We start from the raw sequence: 17,321 nt of genomic DNA on the forward strand, positions 1-17,321 counted from the left end.
ATATAATAATTTAACCCATAATATTTGAAAGATTATTCAATTTGAACAAGCCAGCTTGTGATTTATGATTCAAGGAAAAACACAATGCTCCGTGATAAGCACTGTTACCGTGGAGCACTGGGGTCCTGGGTTCGAATCTGACCAAAGACACGATCTGCCTGGAGATTGGATGTTCTCCTCCCAGTACTCTGGTTTCCTCCCATATTTTAAAGACATACTGATAGGTTAATGGCTCTCTATGCAACTGATCCAAGTGTGTGTCCCTAATATGGGGAAATTAGATTGTGAGCCCCATTGGGGACGAGTGACTGATGACATCAAGTTACTTGTAGATGATGTAATAGTGACTGATTTTGACAAAATTCATGAAAACCCTCTAGTCTGAATTGCTGTGCTCTTTGGGTTGGTATCATACCAATGGTTTATATGAACCCGCAGCGCATAACCTACCCTAAAAATGTTGGATATAATAAGAAAAGTAAAACAAAGCAAGATAAAATAAGCAATTTCAATAAAGAGAATCCAGATCTTTTACAATACTTTGTGGCAGAAGCATAAGACAAAATTCAAGACAATGACTTTATCTTTTAATGGCAAGAAGACCCTGCCGAGCCTCGAGTGTAGCAAAAACCTAGGAAGAGGCTTGCTTGGTCTTCTGGCTGGAAAAGTATTAGCTGTCCTTCATGAAAGTAATAGTTTGACACAAAGTTCCTTTATAACTTTCCCACACAAATGGCTGTTTTTCATCCTGGATTTTTGGGCAAAGACTTGACAAAAAATATATATTTATATATATTTTTCTTTCTAATGAATAAAAATAATTTAAAACACTAGAGGCTATACATGACTATATAGGTGCAGTTCATTTATAAATGAAATATTTTACATTTTCTTCTTTAATTCTTTGTATGAGTGCTCCATACAGTCTTGTTGGGCGCCATGACTTCTCCGATCAGTAGAACGCTTGCATTTGAGATAATGTTTTACAAGCCTGGATATGTCTTCAAGTTCCATGAGTAGGTTTTTATTTGCTTTATTTGCAGTTTATTTTTGAATCAACACTCATCTTCGACCTCTCGGATTGGCGGTATTAAGCTGCTTGTCGATTTGTATTGATTAATCTGATTAGCCATGTGTGTGCTCATTGGCTTAATCTGAATGTTTCTGGGGTAAGCGTTTTCCATTTCATCTGTATACCATTTCTTTTCTGCTGTGGAGCAAAATTAAGGAATACAAAAGGGGAAAGCAGGGCAGGAAGGGCAGCAGAAGCAGAGAGAATAGATATGAAAAAGAAGTAAATGTAACAAAGATCCGGAAGGAAAATGATAAATCATGTATAATGGAATTTGCAATGGTAACATTTGGTGTAGATAGATATTGCATACAAAAGAGATTAATACAAAATAAAAAAAAACAGCAATTTTGCCAAAGAAGAAAGGGAAGCATTAGGGGTTAGTAGAAGTGAGAAGGAGTGAGGCAGGAAGCAGAATGGAAGGGTGGGTTTTAAGGAAAAACAAAATGGGAGAAAGGGAAATAAGCATAGTTAGTGCTAGAAGCCAAATAATCAAACAATCATAAAAACATAGCTGAAAACATGATTTAAATAAAAAGTGAGAAAGAGAGGACGGCATCGATGGGGAGCCAGCAGGTAAAGATCTAGCTTCACACTAATTCAGTAAAATTGCATAGTAGTTGATATGGAGCTATCTGTCCCCTATACATCCTATGGGCAAGGAATTGTTAATGACTATTTCCCTACTGGCTTCTCTCTTTTATGCATAGGCAAGCCTGCACAGTCTGGTCATAAATGCTCAATGATGGTTGTTGATGAGGGAAATCATGTATTTGTAAGCCGCTCTCTCAGTCTGCTTGGCAGAAGAGGGGTTAACTGTCTCTCTAATAAAACTGGAATATTTCAGTTTAATTCGTGTTCTTTAAAGCTCCCAGATCTCTTAGAACACATCACAGGCTCTGAATTATGAATGAGGTTTTAAAGAGACGGATCTGGATGCATCGTTTTAACAGTGGGTTGTATTAAAATCCTGAGATGTGTACACATCAAAATAATTTCAACTCCATTTAAAAAGCCATTTAGTCGGTATGTGACACATAGTGGGACATATTTCATTCGGGAACAGCCAATTGTGCCTCAAAGCAACCTTTCAATGATAGTGTGTTAAAAGCTTATCTCTGATCAGATGAACACATTTCATATATAATGTCTAGGATTATTATTTTTTAATACAGTTTTTATCTACTTTCTCACTCCCCCCCCCACCCACACCTTAACTGATGTTCACAAGAGACAGGATAAGCAAAGATTTTGTTTTTGTTTAGTAAAATGCTTGCTATTTTTGTATGTACTTAATGCAGTGAAGGTGGTGAGGCATAAAATGTCACTAATAAATTCAATTTTCAGACATTGAAAATCTTTAATCTTAGGTTCCTCTTATTACTAATAAACTGTTCTAAAAAAAAAACCCTCAGCTAATCCACTCGCCTACTATTTAAGGAGGCTCTGTCCCCGGTTTATAACTTCCCTGTCTCCTACCTAATCTGATAAACGCTTTGATGGTTTTTGTTTTTTTGAAAAACGTTTTTTACTGACAAAGATTCACCAAGTGGGCGTTGTAAAGGAAAAAAGTGTATGACGCTGACCAATCAGCGTCATACACTTCATGTCCAGCTTTATTCACAGCACAGCGTGACCTCGCGAGATCAGGCTGTGACGTCACTTACTCCTGCAGTTCCTTCACCGGCGCGATGGGACAATGACCAGACATCACCTCCTGCCGTGCCAGGACTGCTGCGGAGGAGGGTAATCGTCCTGGCACAGCTGGAGACGATGTCTGGTCATTCTCCCGTCACTCTGGTGAAGGAACTGCAGGAGTAAGTTACGGCCAGGAGACGTTTAAAATTAATCAATAATGTTACAGAAAGGAGTATTCTGGTTTCAGCAAATAAAAGGTCATTCATTGTATAATGAAAAGTTAACAAATTTTCCAGTATACTTTCTATGATCAATTCCTCATGGTTTTTAAGTTCTCTACTTGCTGTCATTCAATAGAAACCATAATGGTTTGCTTCCAGTGGATGGTCTTGTGATGGGCACACAGGTGCACGGCTCATTAGAGTTACAGTACCTACACATGACCGGAACTGGTTTTTAATTATTCGAATTAATGAATGACTCATCCTGCTCATTGACTGCAAGCAGAGATCTTGAAAATGTTGAGGCATTGATACAGAAAGTATATTGAAAAAATGAATACATTTTCATAATACAATGAATAACCTATATTTGCTCAAGCTATAGTACCCCTTTAAGAGAATAATCTTTAAGAGTTTTCCAACCATTTACAGCATTTAATTGAATGTAAATTACTCTGAAATATCTCATGACCATTAGAAGGACCATTTATTTTCAAAAACAGAAGACCCCTCAACAAGTCTCTTGTATAGGAGCAAATAAAAAGTGACGGTTGGGCCATAGTAAGCGCTCAGTTCACTTTTTTTTTTATATGTCTCCCAAAACATTATACATAGGTGTGTAAAATAATGGGGCATATTTACTAATTCTTCATATAACTCTGATATGCAGTATCTGCTGTACTCACCAAAACACTGGGTGCTGTATTGATGAATGCGGCACTGAAACTGGGGTTGGAACAGGTTTCCTGTTTTGTAAAACTTGGAAGCCTCCTGTCTTTCCAACACAATTTATAAGCGTCAAAAAAAACGGTGCAGGGTTTGATAATATGGCATTCAGTCTGAATGCAATTCCATTCCATGAAGTTGTGCCCGAAAACTTTACCCTAAGTACTAAATCTGCAACCATTGAAAACATTGCTTTGCATTTACCAAAATGTCAAAACACACAGATCAAAAACTTAAAGAAAAGCTCAACCAATAATAAAAAAAACTCAAATGTGGTGCTGTTTCCTGAGATTTTTTATGACCCCATATTCCAGTTCATTCAGTGATCCTGCATTATTATTTTTTCTGGCTTTTACATCCCGGTTGCCAAAATGGAGAGTAAGGCAATAAATCTCCCCGTTAACACCAAACAGAAATGGAGCCAGGACTGACAATTCCCTTTAATTTCCTGTTGTCAGGGGCTGTATTGAATTTGGTGGGAATGACAATCTCTAGGAACTCCACATAGCTTTTAACTTTGAGGTTGAGTTTTCCTTTAATTTAATGTATTGTTTTAACAGTGGTTTGATAATATTGACATTTACCTTCAAGTAACTTATATTTCAGATTGCTGGCTACAAAAGTATTTACATAATAATAAATGTAACAATATCATGATAAATAGTGTTGAATCTCTAAATATTTTTTAGTAAAATACATCTTTTCCATAATAAAGAATAAACTGGCTACAGAAAAGAGCTCAGTTGCCCTGATCTAGTCCTGGAGACCTCAGCGTTGCTATAGGGGTCAGGCTTTAGGGGGTGCAGAGGTAGCAATCACTCCCCTACACAAGAAAGCACTAGTACTATAAATGGAATATGGTAGGTGGAGGATCCTGTTAATGATTTTGCATTGGATCACAGGAACTTTAAGTTAAAGATTTGTCTTGTGAACTGAAGCAAGGACAAGGTAATTATTCCAAAACATGTCTAGCTTTCCCAGAGCTTCCCTGTATTAATGGTGAAACCAAAGAAACACAGAAAACAAAACATAAAATGGCAATGACAAGGAGAAGGGAAGGTTTTGAAATGGGGACAACAGTCAAAAAACACAAGAAGATCACATGCGAGAAAGCAAGCAAGCCATGTGAGGAGTCACATAAAGACAGTAGCGACAGAACAGCCAGTATCATATCAGTATTTATAGTAAAAAGCTAAAATCAAAGTCAAACCACACTGCACAAAACACAATAAAAACAGGAAAATACCAAACAATGGAAACCCCTTGCCAGCTGGAACACCCTGTAAAGTCCTATAGAGATCAATTGACTGCACTACATTGCATAGTCATAGCATTCCAGCAGTAAAGGGGATTGGATCATTGAGACCTATGTCATTATAGAAATGTATCCTTTATCTCAATCTCACTCATTGTTCCACACAAGGTTTCACAAGGACAGAGTTATAGAAGGAGAAGGAAGCCCATAGAAGCCTCTAGTGCATGCAGAACTGGGATGTTCCATACCTTGGCCCACTCTATTCGTCCTTGTTGCAATTTAGAGAAAGAAGTAATCTATGTGAGTCATTCCAAAACCTTTTATACAGTACAAATCCCTGCATCTAAATAGCTTTGGCACGTAGATCGATATTGCTGCTGTAATCCCTATAGTACATTTTTAAAGTATGGTAGGAAAGGATATTCTACTTTGAGCAGTGCACATGTCTCCTGCGTAATAGAAACAGAAAGTAAAAATTCTTTAACCGCCCCCTCCTTTATGTTAAAATTGTTTTAAAATAGCAATATAACATATATTTCATAACATCATTCATATTAACTAATAGAATTGGAATATTATTAGCATGTTGCCAGTGCTCAATTTCAAGATCACTACAAATGACTCCTAAGTGAGCTATTCCTGAATAGCACAACAGTACAATAAAAGATGGGTAAACATTCAAGCACCAATCCTATGTACTGTAGTGTTTAAAATATAGATATTTTTTAGTCAGCAAATGGTTCTATTACTCTGTCATGACATATAATAAAAAGACAAGATCAGGAACAGCAGTTTAAAAAATTCATTTACCTATCAAATGTAAACTTTTGACACATCGAGTTCCCTGCTCTTAGATTATTATATAGCATTCTCATGAAACAATTGTGCTAAAAGTCCACAACCTACAGAGTACGTCTGTTTTACTAAACCTGATACACAAAAAGAGCAAACGTGTTCATGGCTTGACAACTCATAAAAACAAAAACCTTTAAAAAAATCATCCATAGGTGCTCTACGGTACACATAGGTGCTCTACGGTACACACACCGGTGCTCTACGGTACACACAGGTGCTCTACTGTACACACAGGTGCTCTACGGTACACACAGGTGCTCTACGGTACACACCGGTGCTCTACTGTACACACCGGTGCTCTACGGTACACACAGGTGCTCTACGGTACACATAGGTGCTCTACGGTACACACACCGGTGCTCTACGGTACACACAGGTGCTCTACTGTACACACAGGTGCTCTACGGTACACACAGGTGCTCTACTGTACACACAGGTGCTGTACGGTACACATAGGTGCTCTACGGTACACACAGGTGCTGTACGGTACACAAAGGTGCTCTACGGTACACACAGGTGCTCTACAATACACATCGGTGCTCTACAGTACATTGCCCTGAAGAACACATTTTCCCTAGCTCTAGATGTCTGCTCCATTTTTTGTTAACTAGGGATATATACCTAAACCTTTCCTTTGGGGAAAAAAAACATATCTGCTTGTGCCAGTGAGAACTTAGCCTAAAGCTGGCCATACACATTTGGTTTGATTTGTGGGTGCAAAAGAAAAAAAAACAAGGCGCACTCCTTAGGTTCTTCTCTGGGTTTTTTTTTTTTTGCATCCGCAATTGCTGACCATTCATCTGGAATGGATAATCCGAGTGAGCTGTCTTGGTGTTGAGCATTCTGGCATACATGTAGATTAATCATTGTCTCAACACACGGTTGTGTCTGCCTTACAAAATTTGAAAAGGTGAGCGTTCATCTATTTGACCCTTCATCTTTTCTTATACTACACGAAAGCATGTCCCATGAAGCGCCTCTTTTTGACTTTTTTCTTTTCATAACGAAACATACACATTTGATGAAAAGTTGGACGAACCTGCATATTTCAGCAGAATTGGATGACCATCAAATTAGGTATAGATGGTCAACGTTAGGGAAAGAGGGAACGAGCATGTAAGATTTCAACATGCTCAGTCCTTTGTTCCTGCAGGACATACAGTAAGATTCTGCCAGAGTTTTCTGGCAGCAGCCTATTGCCCTCTCTCTATTGAAATAAACATGCATGCTCCGCCGAGCCTGCATGTCTATGGTGGAGTTGGGAGAAATAGTTGCCGGCCAAACGAGCATTCTGCCGACAGCTATGCCATGTGTATGGCCAGCTTTTAATAGTGTAGTATTTGATGACAGATATAACAACCTTCCAATCGATGAACACGCCTATTGTTGAAATAATTATATAACTACCAGACAACTATCGTAAAAAGGAATTAGAGAGCACCCCATCAAGTCCTCAAAACCAGCTTGCCCCACAAACAAAAAATCATGAATAACATGTTTAAAGTTTATGCCCACCATGAAGAAAGGAATTTATTATCACTCCTTGCTCTCATACAAAATCAATCAGCATATGATGGGAAGAGAAGATGAACCATTCAGTTCATCCGATTATAAAAACATAGAATTTGAGGACAAAAAACTAAGTGACACCAAGGAAACTGGAAATGTTAAGCAATATCAAAAGAGTTCCAGGAAAATGTATGCAAAATTGTTCTCCTCGGAATGGTAGAAAATGGTCTCGCTAGTTCAACCCTATCGTCCAATTTCTATAGGTTTGAAACATGACTTTGGTTATCGCGATAAACCAGAGACAGCCATCCATAGGCAGTACTATTCTTGTTACTCCTCATCAGTACAGGGTACCGGCACAGGTACAAAATCTTTTTACATTTAGAAAAATCACTGCCATGTTGTTCCTGGTTGTTAAAATAGCTAAGCTTACAGGAAGCTTTATCAGTGATAGAGTGATTAATAAAATAACATACGGTTATACAGCCTATTTTCCTATTATTTTACCAGCAATATGGACACATTATCTGAAAATAGTCTGAAAAAAATAATTGTATAGTCCACCTTAAAATATTATACAATGCAAGTGGATATAGTTTAAGTAAAGCCATATAGGATATAGAAAAGGGCAGTACCGTCCCCTACCCCTATCCCGCAATGGCAGCATAAAGTCTCAGAAGAACTATTGCACTTTGAGCTGTGGTCACCTAAAAAAATCTGCCTCATATGGCAACTCTGACTGGACTTTCGACACCTTACACACACCACCAGCCTGTGGATGTCTGATGACCCCCTTGGCTAATATGACAGCTACCTGAACCCCCTCCATTGCTGTTCTTATGCACTTAGAGGTCCTTGACGTTAATCCTGTAAAAAAAAATCTAGGAATCCACATGATAGATTCTTAGAAGTTATCCTGAAACTTCTCTTTCTTGGTTAGTTGTATTGTTGGTGAATATTTTATTGGTTTACACCTTATCTATATTTGCATACATGTTTATCAATATATACTAAGCGCCAACGTAATCCATTTATATACATGTGTCAATAAACAGAGACTTAACAGAAAAGGGCAGAGCGTACATTAGGTATTAAGCCAGTACACTAGTCAAAATACCATATAGTTGTCTTGAAGGGAGTGTTGGCAACCACTGACTGACCTTGGAAAGAACAGCACAAATAGAGTTTTTTTTCTGTTTTTATTCTCAAGTGTTTTTTTCTTTACAGAATTGTTTTACAGAACATACACAATGAGTGCAAAGAGCTTTGAAAAAGAACATGCAGCAGAGTGTCTAACGTGAGAAGCTAACAATGGTTGTATCGGGTGACGTGCAATAAGGCACTGAGTGGTTTGGATTTGGAGAACTTGTGTGATTTTGGCACAATATTAGCTTTCTACTGTATGGGCACATAGATTGCTTAGTAAGTTTATCAAATAATAAAAAAAAGCTTACATAGCGAATTAAATAATGACATTTGGAAACAGAATGCAATGTATTGGTCATTGATCTACATGTTAAGGGAAGTATAATATACAATTCACAAGAGTGAGAGACAGTCTTTCTAGCAGTCATTCTTGGTCTGAATTTAGACAGTTTCATGAGTCAACGGGACAATAAAGGCATAACTAGAATAATAATTCAACCACTACAAAGTTCCTGGCATGGTGTTATTTTCAATGGCTGTTACCACTAGACTACACTTTTGGAGAACTTTGTTTTTATATTCTAATGAAAGAGTAAAGGAGATTTTTGCCTTTATATAGCAACTATTGCAAGAAGAGGGGGAAAGGAGCAATCATCCCTGAATACCAGCGGGCAGCTATAGGGGGCGCAGTCACACCCTAACACTCGTGACTGACCACATAAGATGACACATGGCAGCTGGGGTGCCCTTTACATATTTTGCATTGGGGCCTAGGAACTTAAAGCTACGTCTCTAAAGAATATGCCTGAGCATGTCACATGATGAAAAATTGGAATCCACACCACAAGTTATGGACAAGTTATGGACTACAGGGATTGTGTCTTTTTAAATTCTCAATGGTCTCCAGCTAAGCAAAGGTTTTATTTTTCTCTTTGCCATGGAAAATATAACTACAGCCTTTTTCATTAGCTCAAGCTTTGTAAATCGTTCATAACACACAACCCCTTCAATGAATTGTCATTCTTTTATTAAAATGTCAATTTTTGCTAAGAAAAAAAATTAACTTCCCTGAAATTTCTCACCTGAGACGCAAGGTTTATACGACTTGATTATTTGTCATGAAAGCTATAACTTTCAACGTATTTCAGAATGTTAGCGGCAGACAATACTCTGCTTGGCCAAAAAAAAGGGCAAGCAAACTGTGGAACGCATTGCTCAAACCATGGAATCCAAAGAAAACAAGTTGGCTTAACCTAAGAATCAAAGGCTACAAAAAAAACTACAGTATTTGAAAAAGATCTTGAACAGTGTTCAACAACCACTATGCAAATGCCTAAGCGTCTCAATTTTTTACTGCAGGCTGCTCTACCTAAACTTTCCTTTGAATTCAATCCCTCACTGGGTTCCTTATAACTCTTTCCTTCATACAGTTGCTGTTTAGTAACAAGTTTTTTTAAAGAGGCTGTATGAGATTAGAAAAATATGGCTACCTCCTTCCTGAAACAACGCCACTCTTGTCCAAGGGCAGTGTCTAGAATTGCAGCTCAGTCCCATTCACTTGAATGGGACTGAGCTGTAATACCAGAGAAAGCAAATGGAGGAGCGGCACTGTTTGAGAAAGGACCGCCCCTTATACCCCACCCCTTTTTAGATGGTTCTTCTTATTCCCCTATTGATATGCTTAGTTCGTAAAACTTTGAAAATACTTTGAAGTTTTTTTGTACTGAACACATTCTTTTTCATGTATTTTTGTCCAATTATATCCATAGCTGCTTTTAGAATTCTCCTAGTTTCTCTTAGAAACAGACAGCAGTTTATCTCCACTCTGCTGTCGAATATGTGACCTAGCAGCAAAAATTTATAACCTGCCGTTACCGAAATGCAGCAAAATTATTAATTTAAATTTAGACATGAAGAAACGTTCCACAGTCTGCATAAGAGCCAACATCAGGTATGTGGTAGTCAGAATTACTTTTAGGGAATATTTCTCTACAGTTTCCAATTATAGGTACGTCCATATGAATAAATCCACTGTAAGCATGGGTGTGGCTCGGGGGGGGAAGAGCGTTCCCCAAGAACTAAGGGCCTTAAGGGGTGTTTACACGCCATATTGCCTTGGATAGGGTTTTATATATATAGGGAAAGTGCAATGGACTGAATTTTTGCTCTGGTGAAGGAAAACCTACCTATGACTGCTATAAGGCTATAAAATGAGGACAGTTCCGTAAATTGTAAGGAAGGAACGTGGTTCTGTAAATAAAACTGAATTATTGGTAATTTGATATTTGTCTACGTTACCCAATGTAGGGAGAAGCTGGGCAAGTGAATTGGTTATAGAATGGGCTAGCAATGTACAATAGTTAGAGATTGTATCTACTCTGAGTAATTTTTGCAATTATTTTATTGACCTTCACTCACCTAAACATCCATGCAGACATTGGTACACATGCACAGAGAGAAACCCCATTTTAAAGGCTTCACAGCAAGAGAAATTTGGCACATTGACATGTATATACATAATAAATTCAAGGTCAAATATACTTATCTGCTTTGATAAAAATATATAATATAATAAAGTGATATAATATGTTTGTGAGTGTCGTTGTCCCTGCTACTTTGCAAAAGCATACATTAACAACAGGGATCAAAAACAGCGGGTGCCTTGGTGTCAACTAATAGTTTCGATGAGCACAGTAGTAAGTAGAAACAACACAACAGTAACACAATATTTTGGATGGTCCTATAATAAAGGTCTTATAATCAACCATAATTTAACAATATTTAGTTTGCTGTTTATAAAGTCTGCTATTCTCCCAGGAAAAGCGGTTTGCATTCGGGGAGATTTATTAACACTGGCATTGACGAATATGGCGCAGACAAAAATACCAGTTACTGTTCCTTTCATAAAGCTTTGATAGTTTGCTGGGAAATAATGCAGAATGCGCCTCCAACAGGCACTACAAGTATATGACAGCGCTCACCAAAGAAATATGATTACATTATTTACATTTACATTGCTTCTTATTGCTATATGATTTAGAATCATGACTTTCAAGACCAAAAATACCTGCCAATGCTTAAAGAGGACCTGTCATGTTTGTTTGTTTTTTTAAATCACATACTTTTTATTGGCGTCCTCTTGATTACAGCTCTGTAATTTAATTTTTTTTGGCCATCCTGTTATCCCGCTACGGCCCCTGCTCTGCTTGGCACCTAATCATCTAATTTTGAGTAAAGGTACAGAGAGGAGACCTCCTCTCTCCTCAGTGGGCGTTGCCTCCTGCAGCACTGTGATGCTGTCCAATCAGAGCAGACAGCCTCACAGTAATGCAGAAGACCCGTGCTGATTGGACAGCGTCACAGTGATGCAGGAGGCAACGCCCACTGAGGTGAAATATCAGCATATTAGGCGTCAAACAGAGCAGGGGTCGTAGTGGGAGGGCCCAAAAAAATAAAAATGACAGTGAATAAGGGGAGGTACGTGGTTTTAAAAAAAACATGACAGGTCCTTTTTAAACTTTGTATGACTTGATTTTGTTCTTATATAGCTGTGTTGCAAAATACTGTTTGACTGCCTGATTCCTAGTCAGTTTAGACCTTTTCTATTGAATTTAGTTAGAGAAGCTAAATATTTAAAGAACCTTACAGAACCTTCATTATATGATACATCAAACAGAACCTCATCTATATACTGGTGATGTCTATACCTGCGAGAGCAAAGTACTTCTGTCAATAAAAATAATAAAGTGATCTGAGGGTGTCTCACATAAATACTGACTAAAGTCGGAAATTTTAAAGGCTCCAAAGCTTTATCTGCCTAATAATCTGCTTTCGTAGCCTCTCTCCTGAAACAGCTTCCTCGGGTTTAAGTATAGCAGATGCAGCTGGAGAAGGAACAGTCAGACATGAGTGCATTTACTCTACTTTGACCACTATTATTACTATATGATGTAATGCATATGCATCAGTGTGTGTGTGTGTGTGTGTGTGTGTGTGTGTGTGTGTGTGTGTGTATGTATGTGTGTATGTATGTCTGTATGTATGTCTGTATATATATATATATATATACACAGACATACATACAGACATACATACATACATACATACATACATACATACGGATATTTGGGTCATGACAGAATTGCATTCTTTTAAGAGTGGACAATTACTCCGATGGTCTTTGTTCACCCCCAGAAAGTGCTGTAGTAGGAAAATAATCACCAACCAGTGGCTCTCCAGATATTGTGAAACTATAATTCCCATGCCCGACAACCTTCGGCTGTGATGTGATGTGAGGTTTTGCAAAAGCCGGGGAGCCACAGGTTGGAGACCACTGCCAGAAGAGAGGCAATAAGAAGATGCCATGACTGAACATACCTCTAGTGATCTATCTTTTCGGATAGAGATCTATATATATTTAGAATTTACTTCCCAGAGAGGTTACTCATTGGCGTACTTATACTATTTTTTTTCGTTCCTAGTCCTAGTTTCATAGTATTTTGATTTCATAATCCTCAATTTAGAAAAGAAACACAATGCAATAAAATGCCCTATTTTAACATTCAAAGTTTGGTATAGGTGCATATCCTCCATGAAGAAACCTATATATGCCTACATATGCCTCAGCAGATGGAGATAAGAAAATATGTTTGGGAGATTGAATTGTCACTCAGAAATAAGGCACTTCATCAAACTAGGTTCCCTGTAATTAATGTTAATAAAAGTACCTTTGCATATGTTCTATTTTTGGTCAATAATATTTAACCTTGTGTAAAGTGAATCCAGTACTGGACATTATGTACTGACTTAAATATGTTTACGTTTTAATAAGTTGATTTTTAACTTTAAAACATATTAAAGTCAACTGCAAAATATTATTTTAGTCGTCTTATTAAAACCAATTAAAGTAATAGTAAAATCGAACCCACTGCCTAATGGGGACATCAATTTCACGTGAGACAGTCATTCACAATACTTTGCAGCTACTATTGCCATATGTGACAGGTGTCCGTGTAGAACTATTACTCCAATGGAGAGTTCTCTGGATCTCTCAAACACTTATGAAACAAATAAATGATTTGATTTAAGGACTTGAATTTTTTCTACTGCAAAAATCATATGTAGAACAGGAAAAACATTAAGCTTTCCATAACTCTTGAGTGACCTTTTTTCTTTTTGCCTATGTACAAAGCTGAACGGAAGTAAAGTAACCAAGACAATTCATTTATTACCCATAAAACATAATGGCGAATATCTATCGGAAGTGTCGTTGTAAACCGGTCTCATGTTTTGTAAAAACCCATTCATCTGAGCAATGTCTGGGACATATCTTTGAAATGCGTCACAGCAACAGGTCTGAACTATCGAGCATGTACGGCACAATTTGGCTGCAAATAATAAACTATGCCATAAGCTATGACTAAGGAACCCAGTGGTCTGAAACGCGTAAGCGTGATCCCGGGATTTTTGTTTTAATCTCTTTGTTTTAACATGACCGAATAAACCATTTAACTTTTATACCGAGTACTGGATACACTTTCAATGTTCACCTCCATTACCTTGTATACCTACTGTCCACACAGGACCTCATTGGGAGTATTTACAATCACCTGCAGCACCTGGATCCAATTATACCAACTTGTACCAACTAACGCATTGGAAACGCATTGGAACCGCATTGGAAACGCGGTGAGCGAACTTTCTGTAATACATTTCCTTTTTTTTTCGTAAGGAATGTTCCTTATGATGGAAAGGTCCAAAAGTCTCTAGGTGTCATTATAAGTTACCAAAAAAATGCAGCTATTTGTGCATATATTCTTAGCATTTTTTTTCCTACATTTGATACCGCGGCAAGGCAAATGATCCTATTAGAATATGAATAGATTGTATTGAAATATGAGTACAAACCGGATTCTAGTCATAAATTAAGTAAAACTTCTGTTTGGTCTATTCATGTTCAGCACTGTTTTCAACGTGGACTCCTTAACAACTGCTACATTTACGGTCTGTACAACAAGTACAGCAAATGACGTTTGGATTTGAGGAATGGTTGGGTACTGCTGTGGAGAAGGTATGTAAACACAGAATGCCATGCACTCACGACCAAAACAAATGAGAGGCAGGGAAGAAGAACGGCATTCCCAACATAGCAGCGACATTGATGCACACATGGGAAACATAGCCACGCGTCAGGGATGCGGTTATGGGTTTGCCTTAGGTGTTACAGTTTTGTGGGTTAATTCTAGTTCACACCCTTCAACTATTATCCATGGCTGTACTATTTATTTATTTATTTTTACCTAGAATACCTATAACACCCCCAATAAACTTTACACTCTTTAAGAGGGTGTGGGATAGAGACTCCATAGTTATAGTTATTAATGCCAAACTTCACATCCTGATTTTGTTTTTTTGTTTTTGTGCAAATCCGTCAGCTCGCCCCTTTTTTGGTCTTGGGGACTGCAAAGTATTGCTGCACAGAGGGAATAACAAGACTCATTTCTATAGTAATACACCTCTGTCTTCATTACATTATTTATCCCTCCCACACTGTAGCCCCGTTTACAGTCGGTCTTCCATCACGTACTTCTGTTTGTCGCGTGTGTCGCGAGCCTTGACACGGTTCTGACGGTTAGCCGAGACTGGGATGGAGTGGACAGATGAGCTCTTTTTGCTAGAGGAGTGTGAAGAGTGCGAAGAATGTGAGAGGCTGGCACGAGACTGGCTGGCGTTGTGGTCGAATTGCATCAGGCAGAAGATGAGGTCTGTGGGCACCATCTCAAATTCATAAGGAGGATTTGTAATAACGTACCTAGGGGAAAAGAGGTACAGTAACTTCTCAGTTTGACATGGATTATCAAAAGTAGCATTTGGTGTATGATATATTATTTTTTAACACTCTTCTTTTATATGATTAACAACATATCACAGTACCGGGGCACATTTGAGACTATTTTGCCACATAAATAATCATTTATAATAACTTTTATAGCTGTGAGAGTAATATGTATTGATGGACATGTGTTTTTTTTCAGCCGTACTAAGTATGTAGGAAACGTTAACAAAATGGGTGCATATAAGATATGTTTTTAAGTTGTATATGTAAGAATACATCCATCGTTGAAATTCTATATGAAAAAAGCTATTGAAAATACAGGATCTAAATTACTATCATAAGGCTGTATGAAAGAATCTATCGAAAAGACAGGATGATCATGAGACAATCCAGATCAGTGTAACTGAGAAGCAAAGTCCTACTATATATATATATATATATATTTTTATTTTTATTTTTTTTTCATATATATATATATATATATATATATATATATATATATATATATATATATATATAAAATTCTGATTGATTAATGTGTTACTGAAGGTATTTAAAGAGGATCTGTCACTAGTGTATTAATTCCCTATGTCTTAACTAATCTAATAGGCGCTTTGCTGCTGATAACGAGCGCAAATTTTTTTTCCAAGAAGTTTTTTTTATTTGCAAAGCTATGTGCTTTTTTTCTAAATATGCTAATTTGGCTACACTTGTCAAATGAAAGGTAACTCTTTCTATGAGAAATGGGGGCAACCCCACATCGTTGTTTTTTTTTAAAACTTAATAAATAATTAATAAAGAGAGCACATGCGGAAGAGTGTGATAAATAAGAGTGATTACAATTCTGTTCAACCACTTTTAGTATATAAAGAAACATGAAATTTGACCCTAGTTACGACATCCACCTACCTTTTGGTACACTGGCTAGGTGCGCTTAGGTGGGCATCACGTAGCCGATATATGCCAAAACAAAGCATGTTGTATGTTTTTAATGCTTTGCAATACAAATCTCCATAACACCCACCATCCTACAAAAAGTACAAGCACAGTAATAAGTCAGACTTTCGACATATACAGTATCATAAAAATAATGACAAAACAAAATATTGACTATTTATTAAAGATAACTCCCCCTAAATAATAAAAATTAAATTAATTAGAATTATCCTCTAAAAAGTATGCTCAAAATTCTAAATTAGCTATTTGTTATTTATAGGAATTTCTACTGAAATTCCTACTTGAAGCTTCCAGGGATTTATCAAATTTTTCCAATGTGTTGAAGTAATTTCTTAAAGAGTTGCTTAAGTTTTGCACAGATTTCCTGCAACAGACGACAAACGGCTGACAAAGTGTTCTGAAAATTTCAAAATATATTTCGGAAGCCATTTCAAATTGATATATATACATACTCAAACTAACATAAATATAAAAAAAAAATCTATATGGATTAGAAGTTTTTCCTTACACCAAGGTCAGCAAATGGGCCGTCATACAGAGCCAATTGGGCTACTCGGCAACGGTCCCTGTTAGCTAGAGTTTGTGGGGTGCTGTACCCTCCACGCAATGCATTCTCTTCTGCTATTAGGGCTTCTAATTCTGGTGTGGCTCCTCCTGTCACCAATGTTCGTATCAGAGTTAAAATGTTATCATTGAAGTATGTCTGGGAAAATACAAAAAATTTAAAAATATATTAGCAGTGTAGTCATATCCAATTTGTAACAAAAGCGCTTTAAAGAACTTCCCTCCCTACTCTGTTCATGAGCACTTGCAGATCCTTGAACTACACGCACACTACCTTTATTACTACTGTTCTTTATCACCTGTCCTGTGAATCAGCATATGCTGGGGCACTTCTATTAGTCCTATAGGTTTACACAGAAATCAATATGGCTATGTTCTAGTGGGCCATGGCTCCCGGGTGCCATGGGCCGCCATCGAGATACTCTGCCTTGGCCAGGCTAATTAGATACAGGGCCAGGTCAGCAAAATTAATCTTTGTTCCGGTTCAAGTAAAGCCTAGGCACGACTGTAGCTATACTCAATACAGCCCTCTTTCTCATGGGC

General features: G+C 37.5%; 1 protein-coding gene across 16 annotated transcripts in view; it reads right to left on the minus strand.

Annotated features, from left to right (window-relative positions):
• Nucleotides 1-494: 494 nt before the first annotated feature.
• Nucleotides 495-17,321, minus strand: part of KCNMA1 (potassium calcium-activated channel subfamily M alpha 1) — a 437,859-nt gene continuing 421,032 nt past the window's right edge. For 9 of the 16 annotated variants that reach the window (XM_075841780.1, XM_075841786.1, XM_075841783.1 and 6 more), the window contains 5 exons: nt 16,723-16,917; nt 16,167-16,285; nt 15,009-15,233; nt 5,161-5,180; nt 495-1,210 (listed from right to left, as the gene is read on the minus strand). In XM_075841780.1, the coding sequence (XP_075697895.1) occupies nt 1,056-1,210; nt 5,161-5,180; nt 15,009-15,233; nt 16,167-16,285; nt 16,723-16,917 (714 nt within the window). In that variant the 3' untranslated portion in view covers nt 495-1,055. Of the gene's footprint in view, nt 1,211-5,160; nt 5,181-12,545; nt 15,234-16,166; nt 16,286-16,722; nt 16,918-17,321 lie in introns of those variants that run through there. The other 7 variants (XM_075841793.1, XM_075841791.1, XM_075841792.1 and 4 more) reach the window with 4 other exon arrangements.

Source organism: Rhinoderma darwinii, chromosome 11, assembly GCF_050947455.1.
Source record: "Rhinoderma darwinii isolate aRhiDar2 chromosome 11, aRhiDar2.hap1, whole genome shotgun sequence".
Taxonomy (NCBI): domain Eukaryota; kingdom Metazoa; phylum Chordata; class Amphibia; order Anura; family Rhinodermatidae; genus Rhinoderma; species Rhinoderma darwinii.